At 37.4% G+C, this 23,986-nt stretch overlaps 1 protein-coding gene across 1 annotated transcript; it reads left to right on the top strand.

Annotated features, from left to right (window-relative positions):
* The first annotated feature begins 15,118 nt into the window (after window positions 1-15,118).
* LOC126766406 (uncharacterized) lies at window positions 15,119-16,786 on the top strand. Its single transcript, XM_050484200.1, has 2 exons — window positions 15,119-15,805; window positions 15,882-16,786. The coding sequence occupies exons 1-2, from the start codon at window positions 15,343-15,345 to the stop codon at window positions 16,784-16,786; spliced, it is 1,368 nt and encodes a 455-aa protein (XP_050340157.1). The 5' UTR covers window positions 15,119-15,342.
* Window positions 16,787-23,986: the final 7,200 nt, after the last annotated feature.

Genomic DNA, 23,986 nt, shown 5'->3' with positions numbered 1-23,986 from the left:
GCCACAGTGTGGCAACCGATGTCGTCGTCGACACAGCACGCATTGACGCTGTGGCTGCTCTGGAGCTATTTTTTGCGGCTCACTGCGCGGAGCCGATGGAGTTTCTCGGGGAGGTGCGGCAGCGATGGTTGTGCGCGGCGCTGCTGCTGGGGAAGCTCTAGGGCGCGGAACCGTGACGGCGGAACGCACAGTGCGCGTAGGCACAATTGGCATCTCGGCGTCCATATTGATCTGTTAAGAAAATAGTATTGTTAATTATAATATATATTTGTGTATATAATCATATGGGCGTTGGTACCACGTAATGTGGCACGATTGAGTCGTCATGTGGATCGACCCGTTTTTTTTTTGGTTTTGGTTTTGGTGGGTATTTATTTATAGTGGATGAGTTTATTATTATATTTTTTTGTTAATTTCTTGTTTATTAGTTGCGGTTACGTTTCGATTTTATCTGCGGTTGGCAAAAAGCATAATTTAACGAGCGGTCTGGTCAGCGTTCCCGATTGTGTACGGTGATCGACTATGCGAATGTGACCGTTGGAGCCATAGTAGAGCTTCTCTATGCGGCGAAGCCGCCATTCGGTGGGGGGGGGGGAGACAATCGTCATTGATTAAGACACAATCTCCAAGCTTAGGCGCATTTTCTGTGATTTTCCATCGGTACCTTCTGTGGAGCTCCTTTAAATAATCATCTTTCCATCGGCGACTGAAGTCATGATGGAGAATTTTAATTCTTTCCCAACGGTTTAATAAGGAAAGCGACTCCACGCCTGGCTCAGGTGTGGCCCGAAAGGGCGCTCCTTTAAGAAAATGCCCTGGCGTGAGGGCAGTAAAATCTGAGGGATCTTGCGAAAGTGCAGCGAGAGGCCGTGAATTAAGAACGGCTTCAATTCTAGTTAAGAGTGTCGTGAATTTTTCATAATTAAATTTGTGGTTGCCAGCTATCTTTTTAAAATGAGATTTGAAACTTTTTACAGCTGCTTCCCATAATCCGCCCATATGAGGGGCGCTTGGGGGAATAAACTGCCAATTGATATTTTTGGACAATGTCCGGGGAGACTTGTTTTGTGAAGTCCACAAACTGTCTTTCGGTAGCTCTTTGAGCTCCGATAAAGGTTTTACCATTATCGCTCATGATTTTTGATGGAAAGCCTCGTCGTCCGACGAAACGAGCAAAAGCCGCAAGAAAAGCCTCCTTCGTCAGATTCGTACATATGTAGCTCGAGGTGTACTGCTTTTGTCGTGAAACAGACAAAAACAGCCACATAGCATTTCATGAAGGTAGGAGACCTTAGCAAGGTTGCTTTTATCATAAAAGGCCCAGCTAAATCTACACCGGTAGTGGTGAAAGGCAGAGCAAAATTGCAGCGTTCAGGTGGAAGTGCTGCCATAATCTGCGATCGCATTTTCTGCTTATGCATAGTGCAGATTTTGCACATGAAAATGCATTTCTTTATTTGGGGCTTCAGTCGGGGTATGTACAGCTCTTGGCGTACCATATGTTGCATGAGGCGATGTTCGGCGTGGAGCATTAGTATGTGGATATATCTAATAAATAAAGTGGCAAACGGACACCTCTCTGGTATGATTATAGGGTGGCGTTCATTGTACGTTAGGCTTGATTTAGCAAGCCGACCATTCGCAAGAGGTAAACCCTTCGTATCTAGGAATGGGTTTAGAACTAAGAGTGAGCTCTTTTTATCAATAGGCTTCGATTCTCTTAGTAATTCTATATCGCGGCTGAAGTAGCGCGTTTGGGTTGATGCGATAAGAGCGACCTTTGCTTTTTGTAAGTCTTGGCGCGTCAATTTATCGCAATGAAGATAAGTTGCTCCTTTAACTTTAAGTTTGAGCCGCTCAAAAAACTTGAGCATATAGGCAACTACCCGGAGGGCTCGGGGGAACGATGAAAATCGTCCAAGGATGTCAGTGTCATCCAGTGTTGAATGATAAGTGTCGATTTTACGACTTTATGGGGCAAGTATGTTGCGCATGGGCGATTGTGGCCAAGAATCGGGAGATTCTGTTAACCATCGGGGGCCATTCCACCAGAGGGTGGAGGTGGAGAGATGCAGAGGTTTGCATCCTCTTGTACCTAGATCAGCAGGATTGTCAGCACTGGCTACGTGACGCCAAGTGACTGATCCTACTAGGTCAAGTATTTCAGATGTTCGGTTAGAAATATAAGTTTTCCACGCTTGTGGTGGTTTTTCTAACCAGGCTAGAACTATCTCGGAATCGGACCATAAATATAATCTGTATTTCGCCATATTTAAGTGGGTCTACACCATTGAAGTTTAGTTTACCCACCGTGGAATTTGTATCTTCGAGATGTCGTTCAAATTATTAGGGAACTGGGACCATTTTTCTAAGCGAAGAGGTTTCACTTGTTCGTCCCAGTCGGTTCCGTGTAGCCATAATTCTTGAATCAGTATTTTCGCTTGTATCATAATTGGCGAAAGCCATCCTGCGGGGTCAAAAAGTTTTGCCACCGAGGAGAGAATTTGGCGTTTTGTAATAGCGGATAATGCGGAAATGGACTCAGTCGTGTATGAAAACTGGTCCGACATCGCATTCCATTGGATGCCTAGTGTTTTTGTTGTACTTTCCGTTTCAAATATAAGGAAATTAGTATCCAACAAATGGTCTTTAGGAATATTTTTTAAAATATTTGGGTGATTGGCTGTGAACAAATAACGACCCAATTTATTAGGGAATACAAACCACTGATGTTATTCATTTACACTCGCGCGAGTGTTTAAAATCAAAAAATAGTTGTGTAATTGAAATACAATTTATTTAAAATTATACTTTGTTTTCGGTATAATGTTTGGCTTAATAATATACCGCGTCGAATCGAAGTAGGATGTGTTGTTGGCGCGAGTGGAACAATGACGATCGAAGCCTAAGTTGGAACTCCGCGGCGAAGTGTGGAGTGGAAAATATGAAGCGTTTGTGGATGGGCGACTTGTATAGCACGAATAGTAGATGACGAATGTGTTCAAAATAATAGCGATGATCTAATCCTTTTGACATCTGATGTGGTGAAATTCAATGTGTCTCCAGGTGTGGTGTATTGGTGGTGTGGAGTGTTGGTGTCTAGCTAGGGTGCGGCAGTTTTTCCCGGGTAGAGTGGGTGTAAGCTTAATTCATTTAAACATCCTGGGCCCCCTAGGCGAATATTTTGCCTAGTATTACGTACATACTGTTGCATGTATTTCGGCGTACTGCTGGTAGAGTAGCCGAGGGCGCAGAACACATGCTATAAATGTTGGAAACGGCTTTGGTTTTAAACATACTTAGTAATTGGTATGTACATATGCTTTTACGTGCGTACAATAAGAAACTATATTTTACGGATTTATGAGTTTGTAACTGCTTTTGCTTATATTTGCGGTTGTTTCTTTGATAGGTTTATATTTGTGTTCTTATTTCAAATTTCTACCATTTTTACCATCGGTTTGTAAACTAGTTTAAGATTATTTGCTGCGATATCGGCTGATGAAGGATGGTAACTCCACGCCTGGCTCAGATGTGGCCAGAAGGGGTACTCCTTAGCCCTTCACTTAGGACTATGAAATTAGAGGAATCTTGCGAGAGCACAGTGAATCGACTCTTGTTTACAATGACACAATTTTTCACAATTAATTTTAAGCCTTTTACAGCTGATTTCCATAATCGCCAATATGAGGAGCGCTTATGTAGATGCGATAAGAGCGACCTTTGCTTTTTGTAAGTCCAGGTGCGTCACAGTATCGCATAGAGAACATAGTGATCCATGAACGTTAATTTTGAGTTGTCCTATATTGTATTATAGGTGTCGATTTTTCGACTTTTTGGAAAATTTGTAATTTGACAAGTAGTAGTGCGCCACCGCTTAAGTATTCGTTCAGGATTGTGTGTTTTTTTTCCATTATTGGCGAAAACTATCGTGCGGGGCCGAAAAGTGTTATGTGCTTTTAATATACTGACTGTCAGTGGTAACTCTGACTTTGTTTTTTATACCAATTTGTGGAATATTTGAAAATTTTGGCTCTTGTGATAGTCGTACGACGTACCGGCCTAAACCCGTGGCTCTTTTGGAGAAAGCGCTACTTTGGGGTGTGCTAGGAAAGTTATTGAAATGCAACATTGAATGATGCTTATTGTGGCAATATACGCAATTGAATTTGCTTTCGCAATTATTGATATTATGTGAGTGAGACAAGCAGTTTGTACAGAGTCTTTTTGCTCTGACAAAGTTGTTCCTTTCATTGATATTAAGTTTTTTAAACTTTTCGCAAGCTTTCAGCTTGTGCCCTCCTTTACACAGTTCGCATGACGTTTGTTTATATTGTTCGGATGTGAACGATTGGTTTTTAAAGAAGCTTCTGTTTAAATTGTGGTTGTTATTAGCTTGGGGTCTAATAAAATTTCGATTTAGATCGTGTTGAACGTTTTTAGTTCTGACCGTTTTTTTATCTACCTTTTCCGCAATTTCATACTGGGTAGTTAAGAAATCATGAGAGCGATTGCTCCCACAGAAGCAAAGATTTTTCCGGTAATGCCGCGGAGTATATATTTACCAGTATGGGGTCTCAATTGTCTGTAGGAATATTCTGTGTCGCTAGAACCGACAAGCAATTTGAAACAGTGGATTGAAGTTTTATAAATTCTTCACTTGTTTCTTTCTGAATTTTTGGTAAATTCTTTAATATTGTGACTTGTTTGTCGACTAATATCCTTTAGTTCTCGTAGCGAGCTTTTAAAGCTTCCCAAGCATAATTGAAATTTTCGTCATTAAGAGTGAACTGTTTTACTATTGCGCCTGCTTGACCTTTTGTTTTGTATCGGAGGTGATACACTTTTTGCGCTTGAGATAATTTAGGATGGTTTATGTACACGGCCGTAAACATGTCCCGGAAGGACGGCCATTGTTCATAACCTCCATGAAATATTTCTGTATCGCATGCTGGCACTTTAAGGTGAATGCCTGAACTCGCCTCTTGGCTTTGAATTTGTGGCAGCTCTACTCTCGATTGTGGAGTAGGTGCAATTGCTTTAATTATTCTCAATTGATCGGAGATCATAGCTCTCGTTTCCTCGTACTGGTCTAAGCAGTTTTCGTATTTGGAGCAAGCCGAGGATTTAAAATCTTGTGGCAAGTCTGAATCGTCAGATTATAGTATGGCGTCGTGAGCCGCTTGGAGGCGAGTCCAAAAATTTTTAAGATTTTGGCTTTTTATTTCTAATAACGATTCCGAGTTTTCGTGAATCGGTGAAACGGCAAACCTAGTGTAGTCTCTTGTTAAATTGTCACTTTCTGAAATGAATTTAACAACCTGTTGTGAGCGTGTAGCTCCTGCAGGTGTATTTTGGTTTGCATTATTATGAACCATTTTTACAAAATAAAATTATTTATTTATATTTTAGTTTGAAAATATATTTGAATTAATTACTATTAAAAACCGCGTTTTTTATTTATTAAAATATTTGATTTCCGAATGATTTTTTATTTAGGTACACCCTAATACTTGGACTTATGTGTATGTTTGCATGTGCGTATAAAGTTGCTTATGGTTTGTGCAATTGAGAGCTCGTCGAAGAGATCAATATGCTTTGTACATAAGTATGCACGAATTGTTTGTTATGCTTTGTTCGTAAGCAATTGAGAGCTCGGTAGAGAGATCAATTAGCTTTTTGTCCACAATCCTGCTTGTTTTTGTTTGCCAAAGAACAAGAGGTATTGCTGGATAATTACAAATGTGGACTTTGAACTTTTGTTTTTTTTTTTATTTTGTGTTTTGCGTCACAGGCAGATTTTGCCGTATGTTTGTTTATACTTGTACGTATATTTTATTTTTTCGCAAAGGTGAGAGAGCGAGAAAAAATGGAAAAAAAGGTATTTTCCTTTGTTAGTGCATATGTAAATATGTATTTTTAATATAAAATGTTAGGAAATGTATTTATTATGTATGTATGTATATATACTTTGTATATAGTGTGTCAATAAGCATATATGTATGTATGTATCTTTGCATTTAGTTTTGTTTGTAGATATTGCTGGTTGTGTTTTTTTTTTTAAATATTAAATTTTATTTTGCTTATTTACTTATACTGCTTACTGTTTTTTTTCAACAGAAGAGGTGTTGCTAAGCATAAATAGGCATAAATTGGTTATATAAGTGTATATATACAGATGTATATATGTATATACATAGAAGTAAATATATGTAAGATCGGATTATTTTCGTTTAATCCAAAATGTTGGTTAACCGAACTAATCAGCGGAATCGTTATTAGCGTTATAATATTGCATATATAAACCACAAATTTTTACATACATATATACATGATTAAAGAAAATAAAATGAACTGAATACGCTCACTTTAGTTTTGTAGGGTATATTGTTATGGATAGTATGCCTGTTCTTTTTGTTCCCATTCCTTTCCTCATGTATCCACCTGCTTGGCTCCTTGTGCGTATTGTTGCATTAAAGTAAGTTTTGCCCGCGCCCGGTTATTAGTTTTTGTTTATTTGTATTTGATTTTAGGTTTCGCGCCCGAACAGTGTTTGCTTTTGATTTATGTTTTGTATTTTTAGTTTGTGAGTTTAGCGCACTGTTTCTTTCGTGTTTTTTTGGTGCTTTAATTTATTTTTTATTTTTGTTCATATTTTTCGCGCGTTTGTGTTCTTTGTTTTTTTTTTTTTTTTGTTTATTGGAATTGTTGTGTAAATTTTGTTATTCCATGTAATTTGTTTTTGTTTTTGTCACTTCACCTTCTCTTTTATCCACCGTGAGTGTATATTTACATGAAAACACTGCACTGGTTTGCACTTTCTTTTGTTTCTTTTTTGTTTTCTATTAGATTTAATCCTTTGAAAGTTTTTTCTCACCTCATGTATATACATACATATGCCTACACTATATTGGTAAGTTTTTTTTTTCAAATTTTAATTTTTTGTTTTTTATTTGGTTGCCACACTATTATATATGTATATTGTTATTGCTATTATATATACATATATATATGTATATATATATATATATATTCTTTTTATTTTGCTTCGCCACTGCACTGGTGTTTGTTTTATTTTAGTTTGTGGTTTGTATCGTCTTTTTAAAATTTTGTTATCACGATTTTAAAAGTTTTTTTTTTCTTTGGCTTTTGGCTAGTGCCATTCTGAATGGCTGGAAGGACCATGAACAAATAACGACCCAATTTATTGGGGAATACAAACCACTGATGTTATGCATTTACACTCGCGCGAGTGTTTAAAATCAAAAAATTGTTGTGTAATTGAAATACAATTTATTTAAAATTATACTTTGTTTGCGGTATAATGTTTGGCTTAATAATATACCGCGTCGAATCGAAGTAGGATGTGTTGTCGGCGCGAGTGGAACAATGACGATCGAAGCCAAAGTTGGAACTCCGCGGCGAAGTGTGGAGTGGAAAATATGAAGCGTTTGTGGATGGGCGACTTGTATAGCACGAATAGTAGATGACGAATGTGTTCAAAATAATAGCGATGATCTAATCCTTTTGACATCTGATGTGGTGAAATTCAATGTGTCTCCAGGTGTGGTGTATTGGTGGTGTGGAGTGTTGGTGTCTAGCTAGGGTGCGGCAGTTTTTCCCGGGTAGAGTGGGTGTAAGCTTAACTCATTTAAACAGGCTGTAATCTTTCTTAAAGGAAACCCTGCGGTATTGAGTTAAGACTTGTGTTGCCAGTGGAAATTCTGGCTTTGTGTCTTCTGCCAGTTCGTGTAGTGTACGAATGGCTATATATTGGGCACAGTTTACGCCAAAGGTAACTGTTTTCAATTTAAAGTCGCGTAGTGGACTATTGGTAGATTTTCGGAAAATAATCCGCTGAAAATCTTGATCCTCTTTATGTACCAGTGTTCGCCGATACATCTTTTCGACCTCCCCATTGAATACTTATTTGTATATACGCCAATTTAATATGAGGAGCATTAAATCTGGTTGGAGCGTGGGTCCCGTAAATAGAATATCATTTAGGGAATTACCCGAGCTCGAGGATCGTGAGGCATTGAAGACAACTCGAACTTTTGTTGTTTTTTTCTCAGGCTTTACTACTGCATGATGTGGCAAGTAGAATAAGTAATATTTGCCTTTTATGATTTTTTCACATGGGCTCACTTGCTCCATGTGATCTAAATGGAGGTAATCTTCTAAGACACCATCATAATCTTGTTTAAGCTCACCTTCTCTAAGTAGGTTTTTTTCCGTACTTAGAAACTGCTGTATTGCAGAGGTGCGAGAGTGACCTAAGGCGAGTGTGTCTGGAAATTGTTGTTTTAGTGGTAGTCGTACGACATACCGACCATTATCTGATCGAGTAGTTGTGGCTTTGTAAAACTCTTCACAATACTGATCTTCAGGTGTTGTAATTGAAATGGGGGGGAGTTCTTCTAACTCCCAAAATTTTCTCAATTGTGAATTGAGGTACTCGTTTGAGATTTCGTCAACTTGAGTTGTCATTGCTGTGACTGGTTCCGCAACTAGTCCACTTAGGACCCATCCGAAAATGGTATTTTGCGCCTTTAGTGTTTTCGAAATTTTTTCAACACCTTCTAATATTATTTGCGGTATTAGGTCGCTGCCTATTAGGATGTCTATTTGAGCTGGCGTGTTGCAGTTGGGATCTGCTAGAGTCAGGTGTGAAATTTTGTCCCAATGCTTGCTATTTATTTGATAGCTTGGGAGCATGTTTGTTAGTTGCGGTAAGACAATAGCATTTGCTTGAATGCGCTTATCCGCTTGGGGGGAAATTAGGGTAATGGGGCAGATTTTATTTGAGTTTTGTACTACTCGTCCGCCCATTCCCGTAATTTCATAGTTTACATGTTTTGTTGGCAGTTTTAGCTTATTTTGTGCCCTAGACGCTATGAATTCGATGGAGACAACTGTCGTGGGTAGCAGTACTCTACAATGATTTTCGCTGTGTAGCGTTTAAGTTTTTAATGCCTTTGAACAACATGGTGTCTCTTGGCAATTTTCTTGAGTTTTTGTTTTGGGAGTTGCTGTTGCAACTAAACCCGTGGCTTTTTTTGAAAATGCGCTGCTATGAGGTGTGTTGGGAAAGTTATTGAGATATAACATAGAATGATGCCTTTTGTGGCAAAATACGCAATTAAATTTGCTTTCGCAAGTATTAAGAATGTGTGAGTGTTACAAGCAGTTTGTACAGAGTCGTTTTGACCTGACAAAGTTGTTCCTTTCATTGACATTCAATTTTTTAAATTTCTCGCAAGTTTTTAACTTATGCCCTCCAGTACATAGTTCGCATGACGTGAATTTATTTTGTTCAGATGTGAACGATTGTGTTTTGAAAAAGCTTCTGTTTAAATGATTGTTGCTTCCGGCTTGGGGTCTATTGAAGCTTCGATTTAGGTCTTGTTGAACGTTTTTAGTTCTGACTACTTTTTTGTCTACCCTTTCCGTAATTTCGTATTGGGTAGTTAAGAAATCTTTCATCTGCTGCCACGTTGGGCATTTTCTTCTTGATGAGAGCGATTGCTCCCACAAAAGTAATGATTTTTCTGGTAATGCGGCGGTACATATGTTTACCAGAATAGGATCCCAATTGTGAGTGGGAATATTTTGTGTCGATAGAACCGAAAAACAATTTGACACAGTGGATTCTAGTTTGATGAATTCTTCACTGGTTTCTCTTTGAATTTTAGGCAAGTTCATAAGTATCGTTACTTGCTTGTCAACTAATATTCTTTCATTTTCATATCTTTGTCTTTAAGCTTCCCAAGCTAAATTAAAATTATCGTCATTCAATGCGAACTGCTTGACCTTTAGTTTTGTATCGCAGGTGATACAATTTTTGCGCTTATGATAATTTAGGATGGTTTATGTACACGGATGTAAACATGTCCCGGAAGAACGGCCATTGTTCATTACCTCCATGAAATATTTCCGTATCACACGCTGGCACTTTGAGATGAATGCCTGAATTTGCCTCTTGGGTTTGCAATTGTGGTAACTATACTCTACTGTGGGGAGTAGGTGAAATTGACTTAATAAATTTTAATTGATCTGATATCATTGCTTTTGTGTCTTCATAAATAGCGGTCCAGGCAATTTTCGTATTTGGCGTAAGCCGAAGATTTGAAATTTTCAGGTAGATCTGAATCATCAGTTTCTACTATTGCGTCGTATGCAGCTTGGAGGCGAGTCCAAAAATTGTCAATAGATTTATTTTTTATTTCTAGTACCGATTCAGAGTTGTCCTGAATCGGTGAAGATGCAAATCGAGTGCAGTATTTAATTAAGCTGTCACTCTCAGAAATGAATTTAATATACGAAAGGTCTTTCCCCCCTTTTTGCTTTGTAGCACCTTGCTTCGAGCGTGTAGCTTCAGCAGGTGTACATGGGCTTTTATCGTCATTAATCATTTTCGGAATCCTTAAGAATTCTGCCTTAGATTCTTTTGAGTCAGTGCTCATTCAGAAAATTTTAATCAATGAAATATATATGTATATTTTATTATAATGAAGATATATGGTACCGAAAACTCTTTTCAACCAGTAAGAGTTCACGAAACGCGTTCCATAAGTTCTGCCATATTTTTGGGGCCCTTTCGTGTAAACCCAATCGTCTTTTTACCAAGGACCACAAATTTTCGATTGGGTTTAAATCTGGGCTCGTCCAACCATTTTTTCACTATCTTGGCCGTGTGCTTCGGGTCCCCATCCTGCTGAAAAACCATTTCTTCCTCTGGATATGTGCACTCGTCCAAAAAATCCGGCAAATTTGTTTGTAATATTTGAAGATAGTCTTCCTTCTTCATGATGCCTTCAATTTTTATGAGAGCGCCATACGCCACCACGTGAGACACCCCCATATCATTAAGCTTCCACCACCATGTTTCACGGTTTGCTTGACGTGGTGGTTTTGAATGCGTTCATGTGGTCTGCGCCAATAATATTGTTTGCCGTCGGACTGAAATCTATTAATTTTACTTTCATCAGGCCAGATTACCCTTTTCCAGTCATCCTCTGTCCAATCCTGATACTTTCTGCAGAATGCCAAACGCGCTTTTATATTTTTATCAGACAGTGCTGGTTTCTTTTTTTTTATTGCGGATTTAAAACCAATTCTGTGTAATGCTCTCTGAGCAGTAGAGGCACTAACGTTCTTGTCCAGCATTTCAGCCGCTTTTTTGGGTGTTACCCGCTTATCTTTTTTATACTCTCGCAACAATGTTGCTAAGGAGAGTATTATAGTTTTGTTCACATAACGGTTGTTTGTAAGTCCTAAAACTAAAAGAGTCAGATATAGGGTTATATATACCAAAGTGATCAGGGTGACGAGTAGAGTCGAAATCCGGATGTCTGTCTGTCCGTCCGTCTGTCCGTCCGTCCGTGCAAGCTGTAACTTGAGTAAAAATTGAGATATCTTGATGAAACTTGGTACACGTATTTCTTGGCTCCATAAGAAGGTTAAGTTCGAAGATGGGCAAAATCGGCCTACTGCCACGCCCACAAAATGGCGGAAACCGAAAACCTATAAAGTGTCATAACTAAGCCATAAACAAAGATATTAAAGCGAAATTTGAAACAAAGGATCGCATTAGGGAGGGGCATGTTTGGACGCAATTTTTTTTGGAAAAGTGGGCGTGGCCCCGCCCCCTACTAAGTTTTTTGTACATATCTCGGAAACTACTATAGCTATGTCAACCAAACTCTACACAGTCGTTTTCTTCAGGCATTTCCATATACAGTTCAAAAATGGAAGAAATCGGATAATAACCACGCCCACCTCCCATACAAAGGTTATGTTGAAAATCACTAAAAGTGCGTTAACCGACTAACAAAAAACGTCAGAAACACTAAATTTTACGGAAGAAATTGCAGCAGGAAGCTGCATCCAGGCTTTTATTAAAAATTGAAAATGGGCGTGGCCTCGCCCACTTATGGACCAAAAACCATATCTCAGGAACTACTAGACCGATTTCAATGAAATTCGGTATATAATATTTTCTTAACACCCTGATGACATGTACGAAATATAGGTGAAATCGGTTCACAACCACGCCTTCTTCCAATATAACGCTATTTTGAATTCCATCTGATGCCTTCTCTGTATAATACGAGTATATACTTACATTAGGAACCAATGATGATAGCGGAATAAAACTTTACAAAAATACGGTATTTGAAAAACATGTAAATGACGTATAATGAAATCTCGATTATCACTTTATCATGCGAGAGTATAAAATGTTCGGTGACACCCGAACTTAGCCCTTCCTTACTTGTTTAAATTTTGTGCCATTCCACGAGAATCCGCATCTGTAAGCAGTTTTGGGCGGCCACCGAAATTGGATTGAACAACAACTAATCTTCTTTTTTTTAGAGCCATTACAGTTTTTCGACTTATTTTTAAGTTTTTTGCAATAGTGCGTGAAGATGCATTGTTTTTTAGCATTACCACTACACTATCTTCAAATGATTCTGAAATTTTGCGCATTTTTAATAAATTTGTCTTCACAAATAAACAAAGCCCACTAAACTGATAAGCAGAACTCTTATATATACACATAAGCACTCAATATGTCAAAAGGTAACGGCTAATTAGACTACTTATGGAGAATTATTGAGTATATGCTCAATTTATACGAAGATTTCATAATGTGCAAAACTGAGTGCATTGCTCAAATTTTAAGTTTTTGACCGTAAGTCAATTTTTTTGTTTTAGTTTAACTTTTTTACAAAAGTCATTTTTTTAAGTACAAAAGAAATAATTAATGCTGAAAATTTGGTTGAATTTGATTTAATATTGAGGAAGTTACAGATATTGAAAATAGAATTTTCAAACATGCACTCATTTTTGCTTGCCACTGTATATACATATATATATGTATATGCTGTGGATATATCTATCTATCTATATAAATAAAAATGAATTGTTGTTCGCTAGTCTGATTACTTTGGTTTTAAAATGTTTGTCGTAGTCCGGGGTAGGTCTAAACGGTGAGCAAATAAGGAAAAATTACGAGTAAGATAGAGTAAAACGACAATTCCATTTTTCCATATAAAAGTTGACCTTGCTGTCAAACATTTAACGGTATTTGTACTTTCAGTTCCACTCGAATTGAAGAACGCATTAAAACAAGACTTTTGAATCGCCAACATAATATCAACTTTGCTCATAACATCGTGTATTTAATTTTCAATTTCAAATTTCAAAATACATATATAAATATAATTAATATGTTGACATGTTTGATGGTGCCAACCTTACAGTGTTACCAACTCTCAAAAATACTTTTATTATAATAACGGGGCATCTCTGCCTGTGCAGACTCCACATTGCTCATTGCTTACTAGATATAGAATACTACATAGTTTGCCATATATCGTAAGCTAGAAGCTGTCTCTTCAGCAGTTTAACAGCGCAGTTTTCATTTATATGAAAATTTCGAAGAGACAACATATCCCATTTCCACATATGCCGACGGCATTTTAATTTTGGTAATATGAAAATTAGAAGAGCGAGTTAAGACGGTTGTGTTATATTATAAAAATAAAGTACATTTTCAAAATAACATTTAATATTTAGTATAATATTGTTAATTTATAGAAATATTATGCAAATTGGGTTGGGAAGTCTTAAATTTAATAAACTTATACAAGCATAAATCAAAATATCATTTCTCATTTTACATTTATTATTTTAATTGGTATATAAAAGTTATGCCACAATTATTATATAGTAGTCCAAAAATATAAATTCTTATTTTTCCCAGAAATACATTTGTAAAAAAAGGATCTTTATCCGTTGTTTTTATCTTATTTTTTCCAAAAATACATTTGTAAACAAAAGGATATTTATCCTTTTTTTATGTTCCACACAAAAGATTTAAGGAGTTCAAGAGCTCAAAACGTGCCCTACATCAGCTACCTACCCGACGACATTTCGCAAATGATAAAATAAATTTTTCAAGAGCTCAAAGCATACGCTACATCATCTCGAACCTACCTACCCTACGCTTTTGCGCAAATGATTATATCATGATAGCAAATGCCCACATACAGATTTGGCAATGGCAATAACAGTTAGTATTCTATAAATTCTATCCTGTCGAGATGCCCTGTAATAAGTGTATCCGAACGTTCCATTGTTTTGTCATCTCATGTAAAAAGCACGTGTATCCGAACGTTACATTGTTTTGTCCATAAATTTAGAGACTTTTTGCTGCGCTCCTACTTTAACATCCTTGGTTTTGTCATCTCATGTTAAAAAAAAGAAACATTTAATTGGAGAAATAAGAAAGTAATAAGTGTATCCGAACGTTCCATTGTTTTGTACATAATTTATAGACTTTTTGCTGCGCTCCTACTTTAACATCCTTGGTTTTGTCATCTCATGTTAAAAAAAAGAAACATTTAATTGGAGAAATAAGAAAGTAATAGGTAAGTAATAAGTGTATCCGAACGTTCCATTGTTTTGTCATCTCATGGAAAATGCACAATTGTCCATAAATTTAGAGACTTTTTGCTGCGCTCCTACTTTAACATCCTTGGTTTTGTCATCTCATGTTAAAAAAAGAAACATTTAATTGGAGAAATATTGAAATACTGCTAAAAGTGATTTTCTTCTCGCTGCTTACAATGCCGAGGAAAAGAAAACGACCTGACATAGGTCGTCGAAGTCGTGTAAATGTGCAACGAGCTACTTTACGCTCCAACCGCACTAATGACCAGCGAGATGCTGATAATGATAACAGTCGTACAAGTATGGGAGAATTACGTTCAAGAGTAAATAACTATCAAGTGGATAGGGGGAGAATGGAACGAGTTCGTGCACATCGATCACAACAGCAGCGAGCACGGGATAACGAATTTAATCGATTCCGCAGACGCAATGCTCCTGTAAACCTCGAACGAGGAGCATTTTCCTACGATCCGGAATTTGATTATAGTGCCGACAAATCTGTGACGATTGGAGAAATGTCAATCATTTGTCAACATTGTAAAGCATTAAAGTACAGTAGTGAACCTGCAGGATTATGTTGTGCTGGTGGCAATGTACAATTGCCTCAATTGGTTCCACCACCTGAACCGTTACACTCATTAGTTAATGGGATGGAAAGTGAGTCTAAACACTTCTTGGCTAACATCCAAAAATATAATAATTGCTTCCAAATGACATCGTTTGGTGCAACGCATATAGTACAAGACGGGTTCATGCCTACTTTCAAGGTAGTATACCATAATTGTTTTAGTGAAATTCTAATTTGTATTTGTATCACAATTAATTTAACCAGTTCTTAAACAATTACAGATACAAGGACAAATTCATCACCTACTGGGGGCAATGCTGCCAGTGCCAGATGCAGATCATAAATTTTTGCAAATTTATTTTATGGGCAATCAAGATGTGGAAGTTGATACACGTTGTGGTCATAATCCAACCGTCAAGCGAATCATTGTCCAACAACTGCAAACATTTCTTCACGAGAATAATGAATTAGTGAAGATGTTCAAAATGGCACTGGATCGGATGCCATCAGACAGCCATAATATTGTAATAAGAGCCGACAAAACACCTGCTGGAGAGCATGCAAGGAGGTTTAATTCACCGACAATAGATGAAGTGGCTATTGTCGTTGTTGGAGAGAATTTGCAATCAAGAGATATTGTACTTCATCGCCGGAACAATGAATTGAAACGTGTATATGAAACGCATAGAGCTTATGATGCTTTACAATACCCATTAATTTTCTGGCAGGGAGAAGATGGGTACCATTTTAATATCAAAATGGTTAATCCAACAACAGGTAATTAGATTATACAAAATAAAATATTTTATATGTTCAATATATAAATGTATTTTTTTATCATATGTACTTCCAGGTGCTGATACACACAAAAAAGTCAGTGCCATGAATTATTATGCATACAGACTCATGATCCGTGAAGGTGAAGTAAATCACATTTTGATGTGTCAACGGCTCTTTCATCAGTATGCAGTGGACATGTACGTCAAAATTGAGACTGAAAGATTGACATACATCCGTCTTAACCAACAGCAGCTTCGATCTGAAGAGTACATTCATCTTCGCGATGCAATCAATGCTGACGGCAATGTAAATAATGTAGGAAGAATGACAATTTTACCGGCCACTTACATCGGAAGCCCGCGCCACATGCACGAGTACGCTCAAGATGCGATGTCTTATGTTCGAAAGTATGGCCGTCCAGACCTATTTATTACATTCACCTGTAACCCACAATGGATTGAAATAAAAAAAGAACTGCTACACAACCAAACACCACTTGATAGGCATGACATCACAGCCAGAGTTTACAAGCAAAAATTAAAATCTTTAATGAATTTCATTACAAAGCATCGTGTGTATGGCCAAGTACGTTGTTGGATGTACTCTGTTGAGTGGCAAAAGTGTGGTTTGCCACATTCTCATATATTAGTCTGGTTGGTTGACAAAATAAGGCCAGAAGAAATTGATTCCATTATTTCAGCCGAAATTCCTGATGAAACGGTTGACCCAAAATTGCATACGATAGTAACTAAACACATGATACATGGACCTTGCGGAGTTTTCAACAACAGCTCACCCTGTATGATCGACGGCAAGTGCTCCAAACGGTACCCGAGAAACTTGCTTGCTGAAACCATCTCGGGAATCGATGGTTACCCATTGTATCGTCGGCGATCAGTTGAGGACGGTGGACGATCTGTAGATGTCAAGATAAAAGGACAAGATTTTCATGGAGACAATATTGTCCAATACTTTTGAAGCTCACATCAACGTGGAATTTTGTAACTCTGTGAAATCCATAAAGTACATATGTAAATATGTTAACAAAGGTAGCGACATGGCCATGTTCGCAGTAACAAACACATATGATAAAGTGTCTCACTATCAGATGGGCGCTATGTAAGCAGCAATGAGGTTATTTGGCGCATATTTTCGTTTGCAATTCATGAAAGACATCCCACTGTATTGCATTTGGCAGTTCATTTAGAAAATGGACAACGAGTGTATTTCAACCCAAACAACGCTGTGGATAGAGCGGCACGTCCACCTGTGACCACATTGACAGGTTTCTTCTCAATTTGTGCAACTGATCAATTCGCTCGCACTTTGCTGAATGCTGATATGCCGCGCTACTACACATGGAACGCATCATCAAAGTCTTTTCAGCGTCGTAAACAAGGAACACCACTTGAAGGATATGAAAATGTATTTGCCACAGATGCTATAGGCCGTATATATACAGTACATCCTAATAACGATGAATGTTATTATCTTAGATTGTTATTGGTGAATGTTCCTGGTCCGACATCTTTTCAACAATTGCGAACAGTTGATGGACATCTGTGTGCGACTTACCGTGAGGCGTGTCAATTATTACGGTTGCTTGAAAACGATTCGCATTGGGATGATATGCTCAAGGATTCCGTGATATCTTCATCGCCGCATCAAATTCGCACACTGTTTGCGATTATAATATCGACATGTTTCCCCTCAAATCCGAATGATTTGTGAGTGAAATATAGGGATGACATGTCTGAGGATGTGTTGCATCGCGTGCGTTGTGAAACTTTGAATTTTACATTGGAAATTACGGCAGAGATTTACAATGACACATTGATCATAATAGAAGATATGTGTTTGTTGATGGCAAATAAAGTATTGTCGTGTTTGGGCCTCACAGCACCCAATCGTGCTATGCAAGATGCATTAAACCATGAGTTGCAAAGAGAACTCCAGTACGATACTCAAGCTATGACCGAAGCAGTTCGCACAACTGTTCCGCAATTGAACGAAGAACAAAGGATTGCGTACGATCGTTTAACACAAGCTGTAAACAGTGGGTCTGGGGGGATTTACTTTCTTGATTCTCCTGGGGGTACTGGGAAAACGTTCCTAATTTCATTGCTATTAGCAAAGATCCGATCGCAAAATGAGGTAGCCCTAGCGTTGGCTTCATCTGGAATAGCAGCAACTTTATTAGAAGGCGGACGAACTGCACATTCAGCCTTAAAATTACCATTAAACATGCATATCAAAGAAACGCCAGTTTGCAACATTGCCAAAAATAGCGTTATGGCGAAGACTCTCCAAGTATGCAAATTGATAATTTGGGACGAATGCACAATGGCCCACAAGAGGTCGCTGGAGGCACTAGATAGGACGTTAAAAGATTTACGTGATAACCAAAACATTTTTGGTGGAGCTATGATACTGTTGTCAGGTGATTTTCGTCAGACTCTTCCAGTGATTCATGAAAACTCGCCTCCAAGCGGCTCATGATGCCATAGTTGATTCTGACAATACAGATCTACCTCAAAATTTTAAATCATCGGCTTACGATATTTACGAAAACTGCTTAGACCAGTATGAAGAAATGAAAGCTATGATCTCCGATCAATTAAAGCTAATAAAAGCAATTGCACCTACTCCCCACAGTAGAGTAGAGCTGCCACAAATAGACAGTCAAGAGGCAAGTTCAGGCATCTACCTCGAGTTGCCCGCATGTGACACAGAAACCTTTTACGGAGGTTATGAAGAATGGCCGTCCTTCCGGGACATGTTTACGGCCGTGTACATAAACCATCCTCAATTATCACCTGCGCAAAAATTGTATCACCTCAGATACAAAACTAAAGGTCAAGCAGGCGAAATAGTCAAACAGTTCGCATTAAATGACGACAATTTCAATTTGGCTTGGGAAGCTCTAAAAGCTAGATATGAAAACGACAGAATACTGGTCGATAAGCAAGTAACGACACTAATGAACTTGCCAAAAATTAAGAAAGGAACAAGTGTAGATTTCATCAAACTAGAATCCACTGTTTCAAATTGCTTGTCGATTCTATCGACACTAAATATTCCCACAGACAGCTGGGACCCAATCCTGGTAAACATTTGCACCGCCGCATTACCAGAAAAGTCGTTACTTCTATGGGAGCAATCGCTGTCATCACGAAAAAAATGCCCAACGTGGCAACAAATGAAAGATTTTCTCACCACCCAATATGAAATTGCGGAAAGGTTAGACGAAAAAATAATCAAAACTAAGAACATTAAACACGACCAAAATGGTAGCTTAAATAGACCCCAAGCTAGAAGCAACAAAAATTTAAACAAAAGCTTTTACAAAACACTAACGTTCACATCCGAACAAAGAAAACAAACGTCATGCGAACTATGTAAAAGAGGGCATAAACTTATATCTTGCGAGAAGTTTAAAAACTTAAAAGTTAATGAACGAAATAAGTTTGTAAGGTCAAAAAGACTTTGCACAAATTGTCTGTCACATGCGCATACATGTACAAATTGCAAAAGCAAATTTAAATGTTTATATTGTCAAAAAAGACACCACTCAATGCTTGATTACAGCACATATTCCATCTCACCCCAAAAAAGCGCTTATAAAACAAGAACCACGGGTTTAATTGCAAAAGCAAATTACGAAACCCAAAATTCGAAAAATTGCCAAGAGACACCATGCTGCTCAAAGGCACACAAATCTCAAACGCTGCACTGCGAAACACAAAATGGACTAGTTACAGAACTAGTAACCACCATACCAACTCAAGTTGAGTATAATAAAAACAAGTACCTTAATTCACAATTAAGGAAATGTCAAAAGTTAAGGAAACTTCCCCCCATAACTACTCAATCAAATAATGGCCGGTCCGTCGTACGACTACCACTAGAGACACAATTCTCCAATACTCCACAAACTGGTATAAAAAACAAGGTCAGATTTACCTCTGACAGTCCGAATTATTAAAAGCACATACAACTGTTCAGCCCCGCAGGATGGCTTTCGCCAATAATGAAAAAAAAAAACAATTCTGAAAAAATCCTAGAGCGGTGGCGGGCTACTAAACGACAAATTAGTGCATACATAAAAACATAAGATATAACACAGTTGTATAAAAAAGTCGGAAAATCGACATTTTTCATAAATTCTCAAATAGAATAAATAAAAAACTAACAAAATCAGAGGTCGCTCTTATCGTCTCTACATAAGCGCTCCACATAAGGGTAGTGGGTGGGAATCTGCTGAATAACTTGAACATCCCACCTAAAGGTTGTAATTCTAAATAAAGCAATTACCGGCCACTCTCTCGCAAGACCCCTCTTATTTCACAGCTCAAACCTCAAAGCTAAGGAGCACGCACTCTGGCCATATCTGAGTCAGACGTGGCGTCGCTATATTTCATAATAATGAAGAAAAGCAAACTAAAAAATTCAAATAAAAATAAAACCACAAATAATAAATCGATCAAAGAAACAACCGCAAATATAATAACTAGTAGATACAAACTCAGAAATCCTCAAAATTCTATTTTCTTATTGTATGCATATAAAAGCTAATATGGTACATACCATACCAAATACTATGTATAAAACCAACATTTATAGCATGTGTTTAGCGCCCTCGGCTACTCCACCAGCAGTACGCCGAAATACATACATGCAACAGCATAAAAGCGTTATACTAGGCAAAATATTCGCCTAGGGGGCCCAGGATGTTTAAATGAGTTAAGCGTCCACCCACTCTATCCGGGAAAAACTAGCGCACCCTAATAAGACAGTTTACTTCACCACAGCTGAGAACACGACAACACAACTCATCAAAAAGGATGAAAACCAGAAAGCAGACACATTTAAATACACACTTCGTTATACACACCCGGGCAGATACTTTCGATTCGTCTACGGGCCTAAGCTCCACATAGCCTCAGAAGTTTAAACATACAATTTTCTCGATACAACGTTCAAAACGCTTCCACATTACTTTGGATCAGCCGTGATCCTTCCTATTTCAACATCTCTTCATTTCGCATCGATCCCGCACTTATTTCATTTAATTAAGTTTGGCATGTATTGTAACCCGGATTTGTGTTAAAAATAAATTATAACGTTTTTCCTATTAGATAAAAAATGCGTTTTATTTAATAACATCAATCGCGAGTTTAAGTGACTCATAAACTTAAATACAGAGGTGTGTGATTCCCAGTTAGTTGGGCACCCAACTGTTCACCTCCAATAATTAGGCGGTGCGAAGTTCGCCGGGTCAGCTAGTTACAAATAGTATTACAATACCTCTTAAAATGAAACCAAATTTTTCCTCTGATAAATTCACAATAGAGGTAAATTCGAAACAAATCGTAAAACAGCCAATTGATTCTAAGGAAGGAGATATTATGATAAATACAATAACTTTGGACAACGGCTTATTTATTTCTCCAGGCATATACGTTGCGAAAGACTGGTTTAGTACAATAGAAGTAGTTAATCCCACGGGGAATGACCAATTTTCCTAGAGCAACCCCTGAAAACAAGTCCGTATGATTCAGAAAACTTCGTCGAACTTAATAACTTTAATATGCATTGCAAATCAAACAGTGAAAGAATTGCAAATTTATCTGACTTACTTCGAATGGAACACCTGAATGGCGAAGAAAAGCATAAACTTTTGAAACTATGTACTAAATATAGTGATATCTTTTATAGAGAGGATGAAAAGTTGACGTTTGCAAATGAAATAAAACACAGAATTAGGACGACGGACGATATTCCTATCCATACTAGGTCTTACAGGTATCCTTTCGTTCACAAAGAGGAAGTTCGGACACAGATATCAGAGATGTTGGAGCAAGGGATTATTAGGCCGAGTTTTTCCCCATGAAGCTCTCCAGTATGGACTGTTCAAAAAAAGACGGACGCATCGGAGAAGACGAAATTGAGACTGGTTATTGACTACAGGAAGTTGAACTAGAAAACCGTCTCGGACAGGTACCCACTCCCAAACATATCTGAGATCTTGGATAAACTGGGCAAATGCCTTTACTTTTCGACTTTGGACTTAGCAAGTGGCTTCCATCAAATTGAAATGGATCCACGGGACATATCAAAAACAGCCTTTACTGTGGAAGGGGGTCACTACGAATACGTAAGAATGCCTTTTGGCTTAAAAAACGCACCCTCAACTTTCCAGAGGGTTATGGATAATGTCCTAAATGATTTGGTTGGAAAAATCTGTCTAGTGTATTTAGATGACATTATTATATTTTCTTCGTCCCTCCAGGAACATATTGAGAATCTAAAAAAGTCTAAGATGTTCAAATTTTAAGGTCCAGATGGACAAATCAGAGTTTATGCGAAAAGAAATTGCTTTTTAGGACATGTAGTTATCCGACAAAAATAGAACCTATCCAGAAATTTCCAATACCACGTACTAATCGTGAAATAAAATCCAAAAAATAGGCCTACTTAGTTATTATAGGAAGTTTATCCCGAACTTGGCAAGACTTGCAAAACCAATGACAGAATGCTTAAAAAAGGGCAGAAGCATAACACTAAACGCCAGATACCTAGAAGCTTTCGAAACATGCAAGAACATTATAATAAACGATCCAATACTGCAATACCCTGATTTCACAAAGCCATTTTTACTCACAACAGACGCAAGTAACATTGCGCTTGGAGCAGTCCTTTCTCAAGGTCACATAGGTAGTGACATACCTATTTGCTACGCAAGTAGGACTCTTTCTGAGAGTGAGATTAAATATTCCACTATTGAGAAAGAGCTTTTAGCCATAGTGTGGGCAACCAAATATTTCCGCCCATATCTCTTCGGTCGTAAATTTAAAATATTTATTGACCACAGACCACTTACATGGCTAATGAATCTCAAGGAGCCCAATTCGAAATTGGTGAGATGGCGCCTGAAGTTGGAAGAGTATGACTACGAGATCGTATACAAAAAAAGGAAAATTGAACAGTAACGCAGATGCATTGAGCAGGATAAAATTAGACCATGATAAAACCGCTGATATAAATTTGTATGATTCGGAAGAACTGTCTACAATACATTCATGTAAAGAAAAAGTGAATGATGTCATACCAATTTCAGAAAAACCTTTAAATGAATTCAACTTGCAACTTTTATTAGAAAGATCTGACAAAAAGCCCAGTATGACTGGTGAAACCATCTTTAGAAACAAACAACGTAGAACTATAAGAGAAAAAGAATTTTCTGAAGACACAATAGTTGAGATTTTTAAAAAATTTATACCCTCAGGTAAACTAACTGCCATCTTCTCCGATGAAACCACTTTCAGAACTATTCAACTGATATATTCAAAATACTTTTCAAATGGAAAACAATTTCCCTGAAGATTGGACACGCGAGAACGATTGAAAGTTATTTCAATTTCATTCATATAATAGACTTGGACAATTATAATTCGCAAACTTCAAAATTAATTACTATCGTAGACAAATTTGAAAAAATAGCCTTCTAAAAGATGCTGCTAAAATTTGTAAGCTGAAACTTAAGGGACTCGAAAACAAACTACAGACATTAAATCTATATAAACGTACAAAACGAGGACTATTCAACGGCTTAGGCTCTGTAATAAAATATGTAACTGGGAACATGGACGCAAATGACGCTATGACTATAAATAAACAAATATAAGAACTCCAGGACACAACATTAAATTCAAAAATAATAGAGGAAAATCAAAAAAGTTTGAATATACAATTTAAAAATTTGACAGAGCATATGAATAACAATCAGGAAAGCATTACAAAATTTTTAGAAAAACTCTCAACAAAAAAAACTATTCATATTCTAAAAGAAGACAATGCGCTATTAGAAATCCAATACATGAATCAGCTTGATTATAATATAGATTTATTATTGAACCATATCTCTGACACAATATAAGCCGTAATGCTCGCAAAGCTATCAAAATGCTATCAAAGCTTATTCTTCATCTAGATGATGGATGAAATAAGACACCATTTTAAGTCCCAGAATATTGACTTAGTTTCGGACGGACACCTTTACGAACTTCTGGAACTCCAAGCATATTATAATAATAGCAACCTAATTATTAATATAAAACTTCCAAATTTGGTTTAAAGTACGAATTCGCTTTTTCATCTCATTCCTCTTCCTATGAA

This window comes from Bactrocera neohumeralis, unplaced genomic scaffold (genome assembly GCF_024586455.1).
Source record: "Bactrocera neohumeralis isolate Rockhampton unplaced genomic scaffold, APGP_CSIRO_Bneo_wtdbg2-racon-allhic-juicebox.fasta_v2 ctg1020, whole genome shotgun sequence".
In the NCBI taxonomy this organism is placed as follows: Eukaryota; Metazoa; Arthropoda; class Insecta; order Diptera; family Tephritidae; genus Bactrocera; species Bactrocera neohumeralis.
The sequence above is the reverse complement of the archived record's forward strand: the minus strand, read 5'-3'. Positions and strand labels throughout refer to the sequence as shown.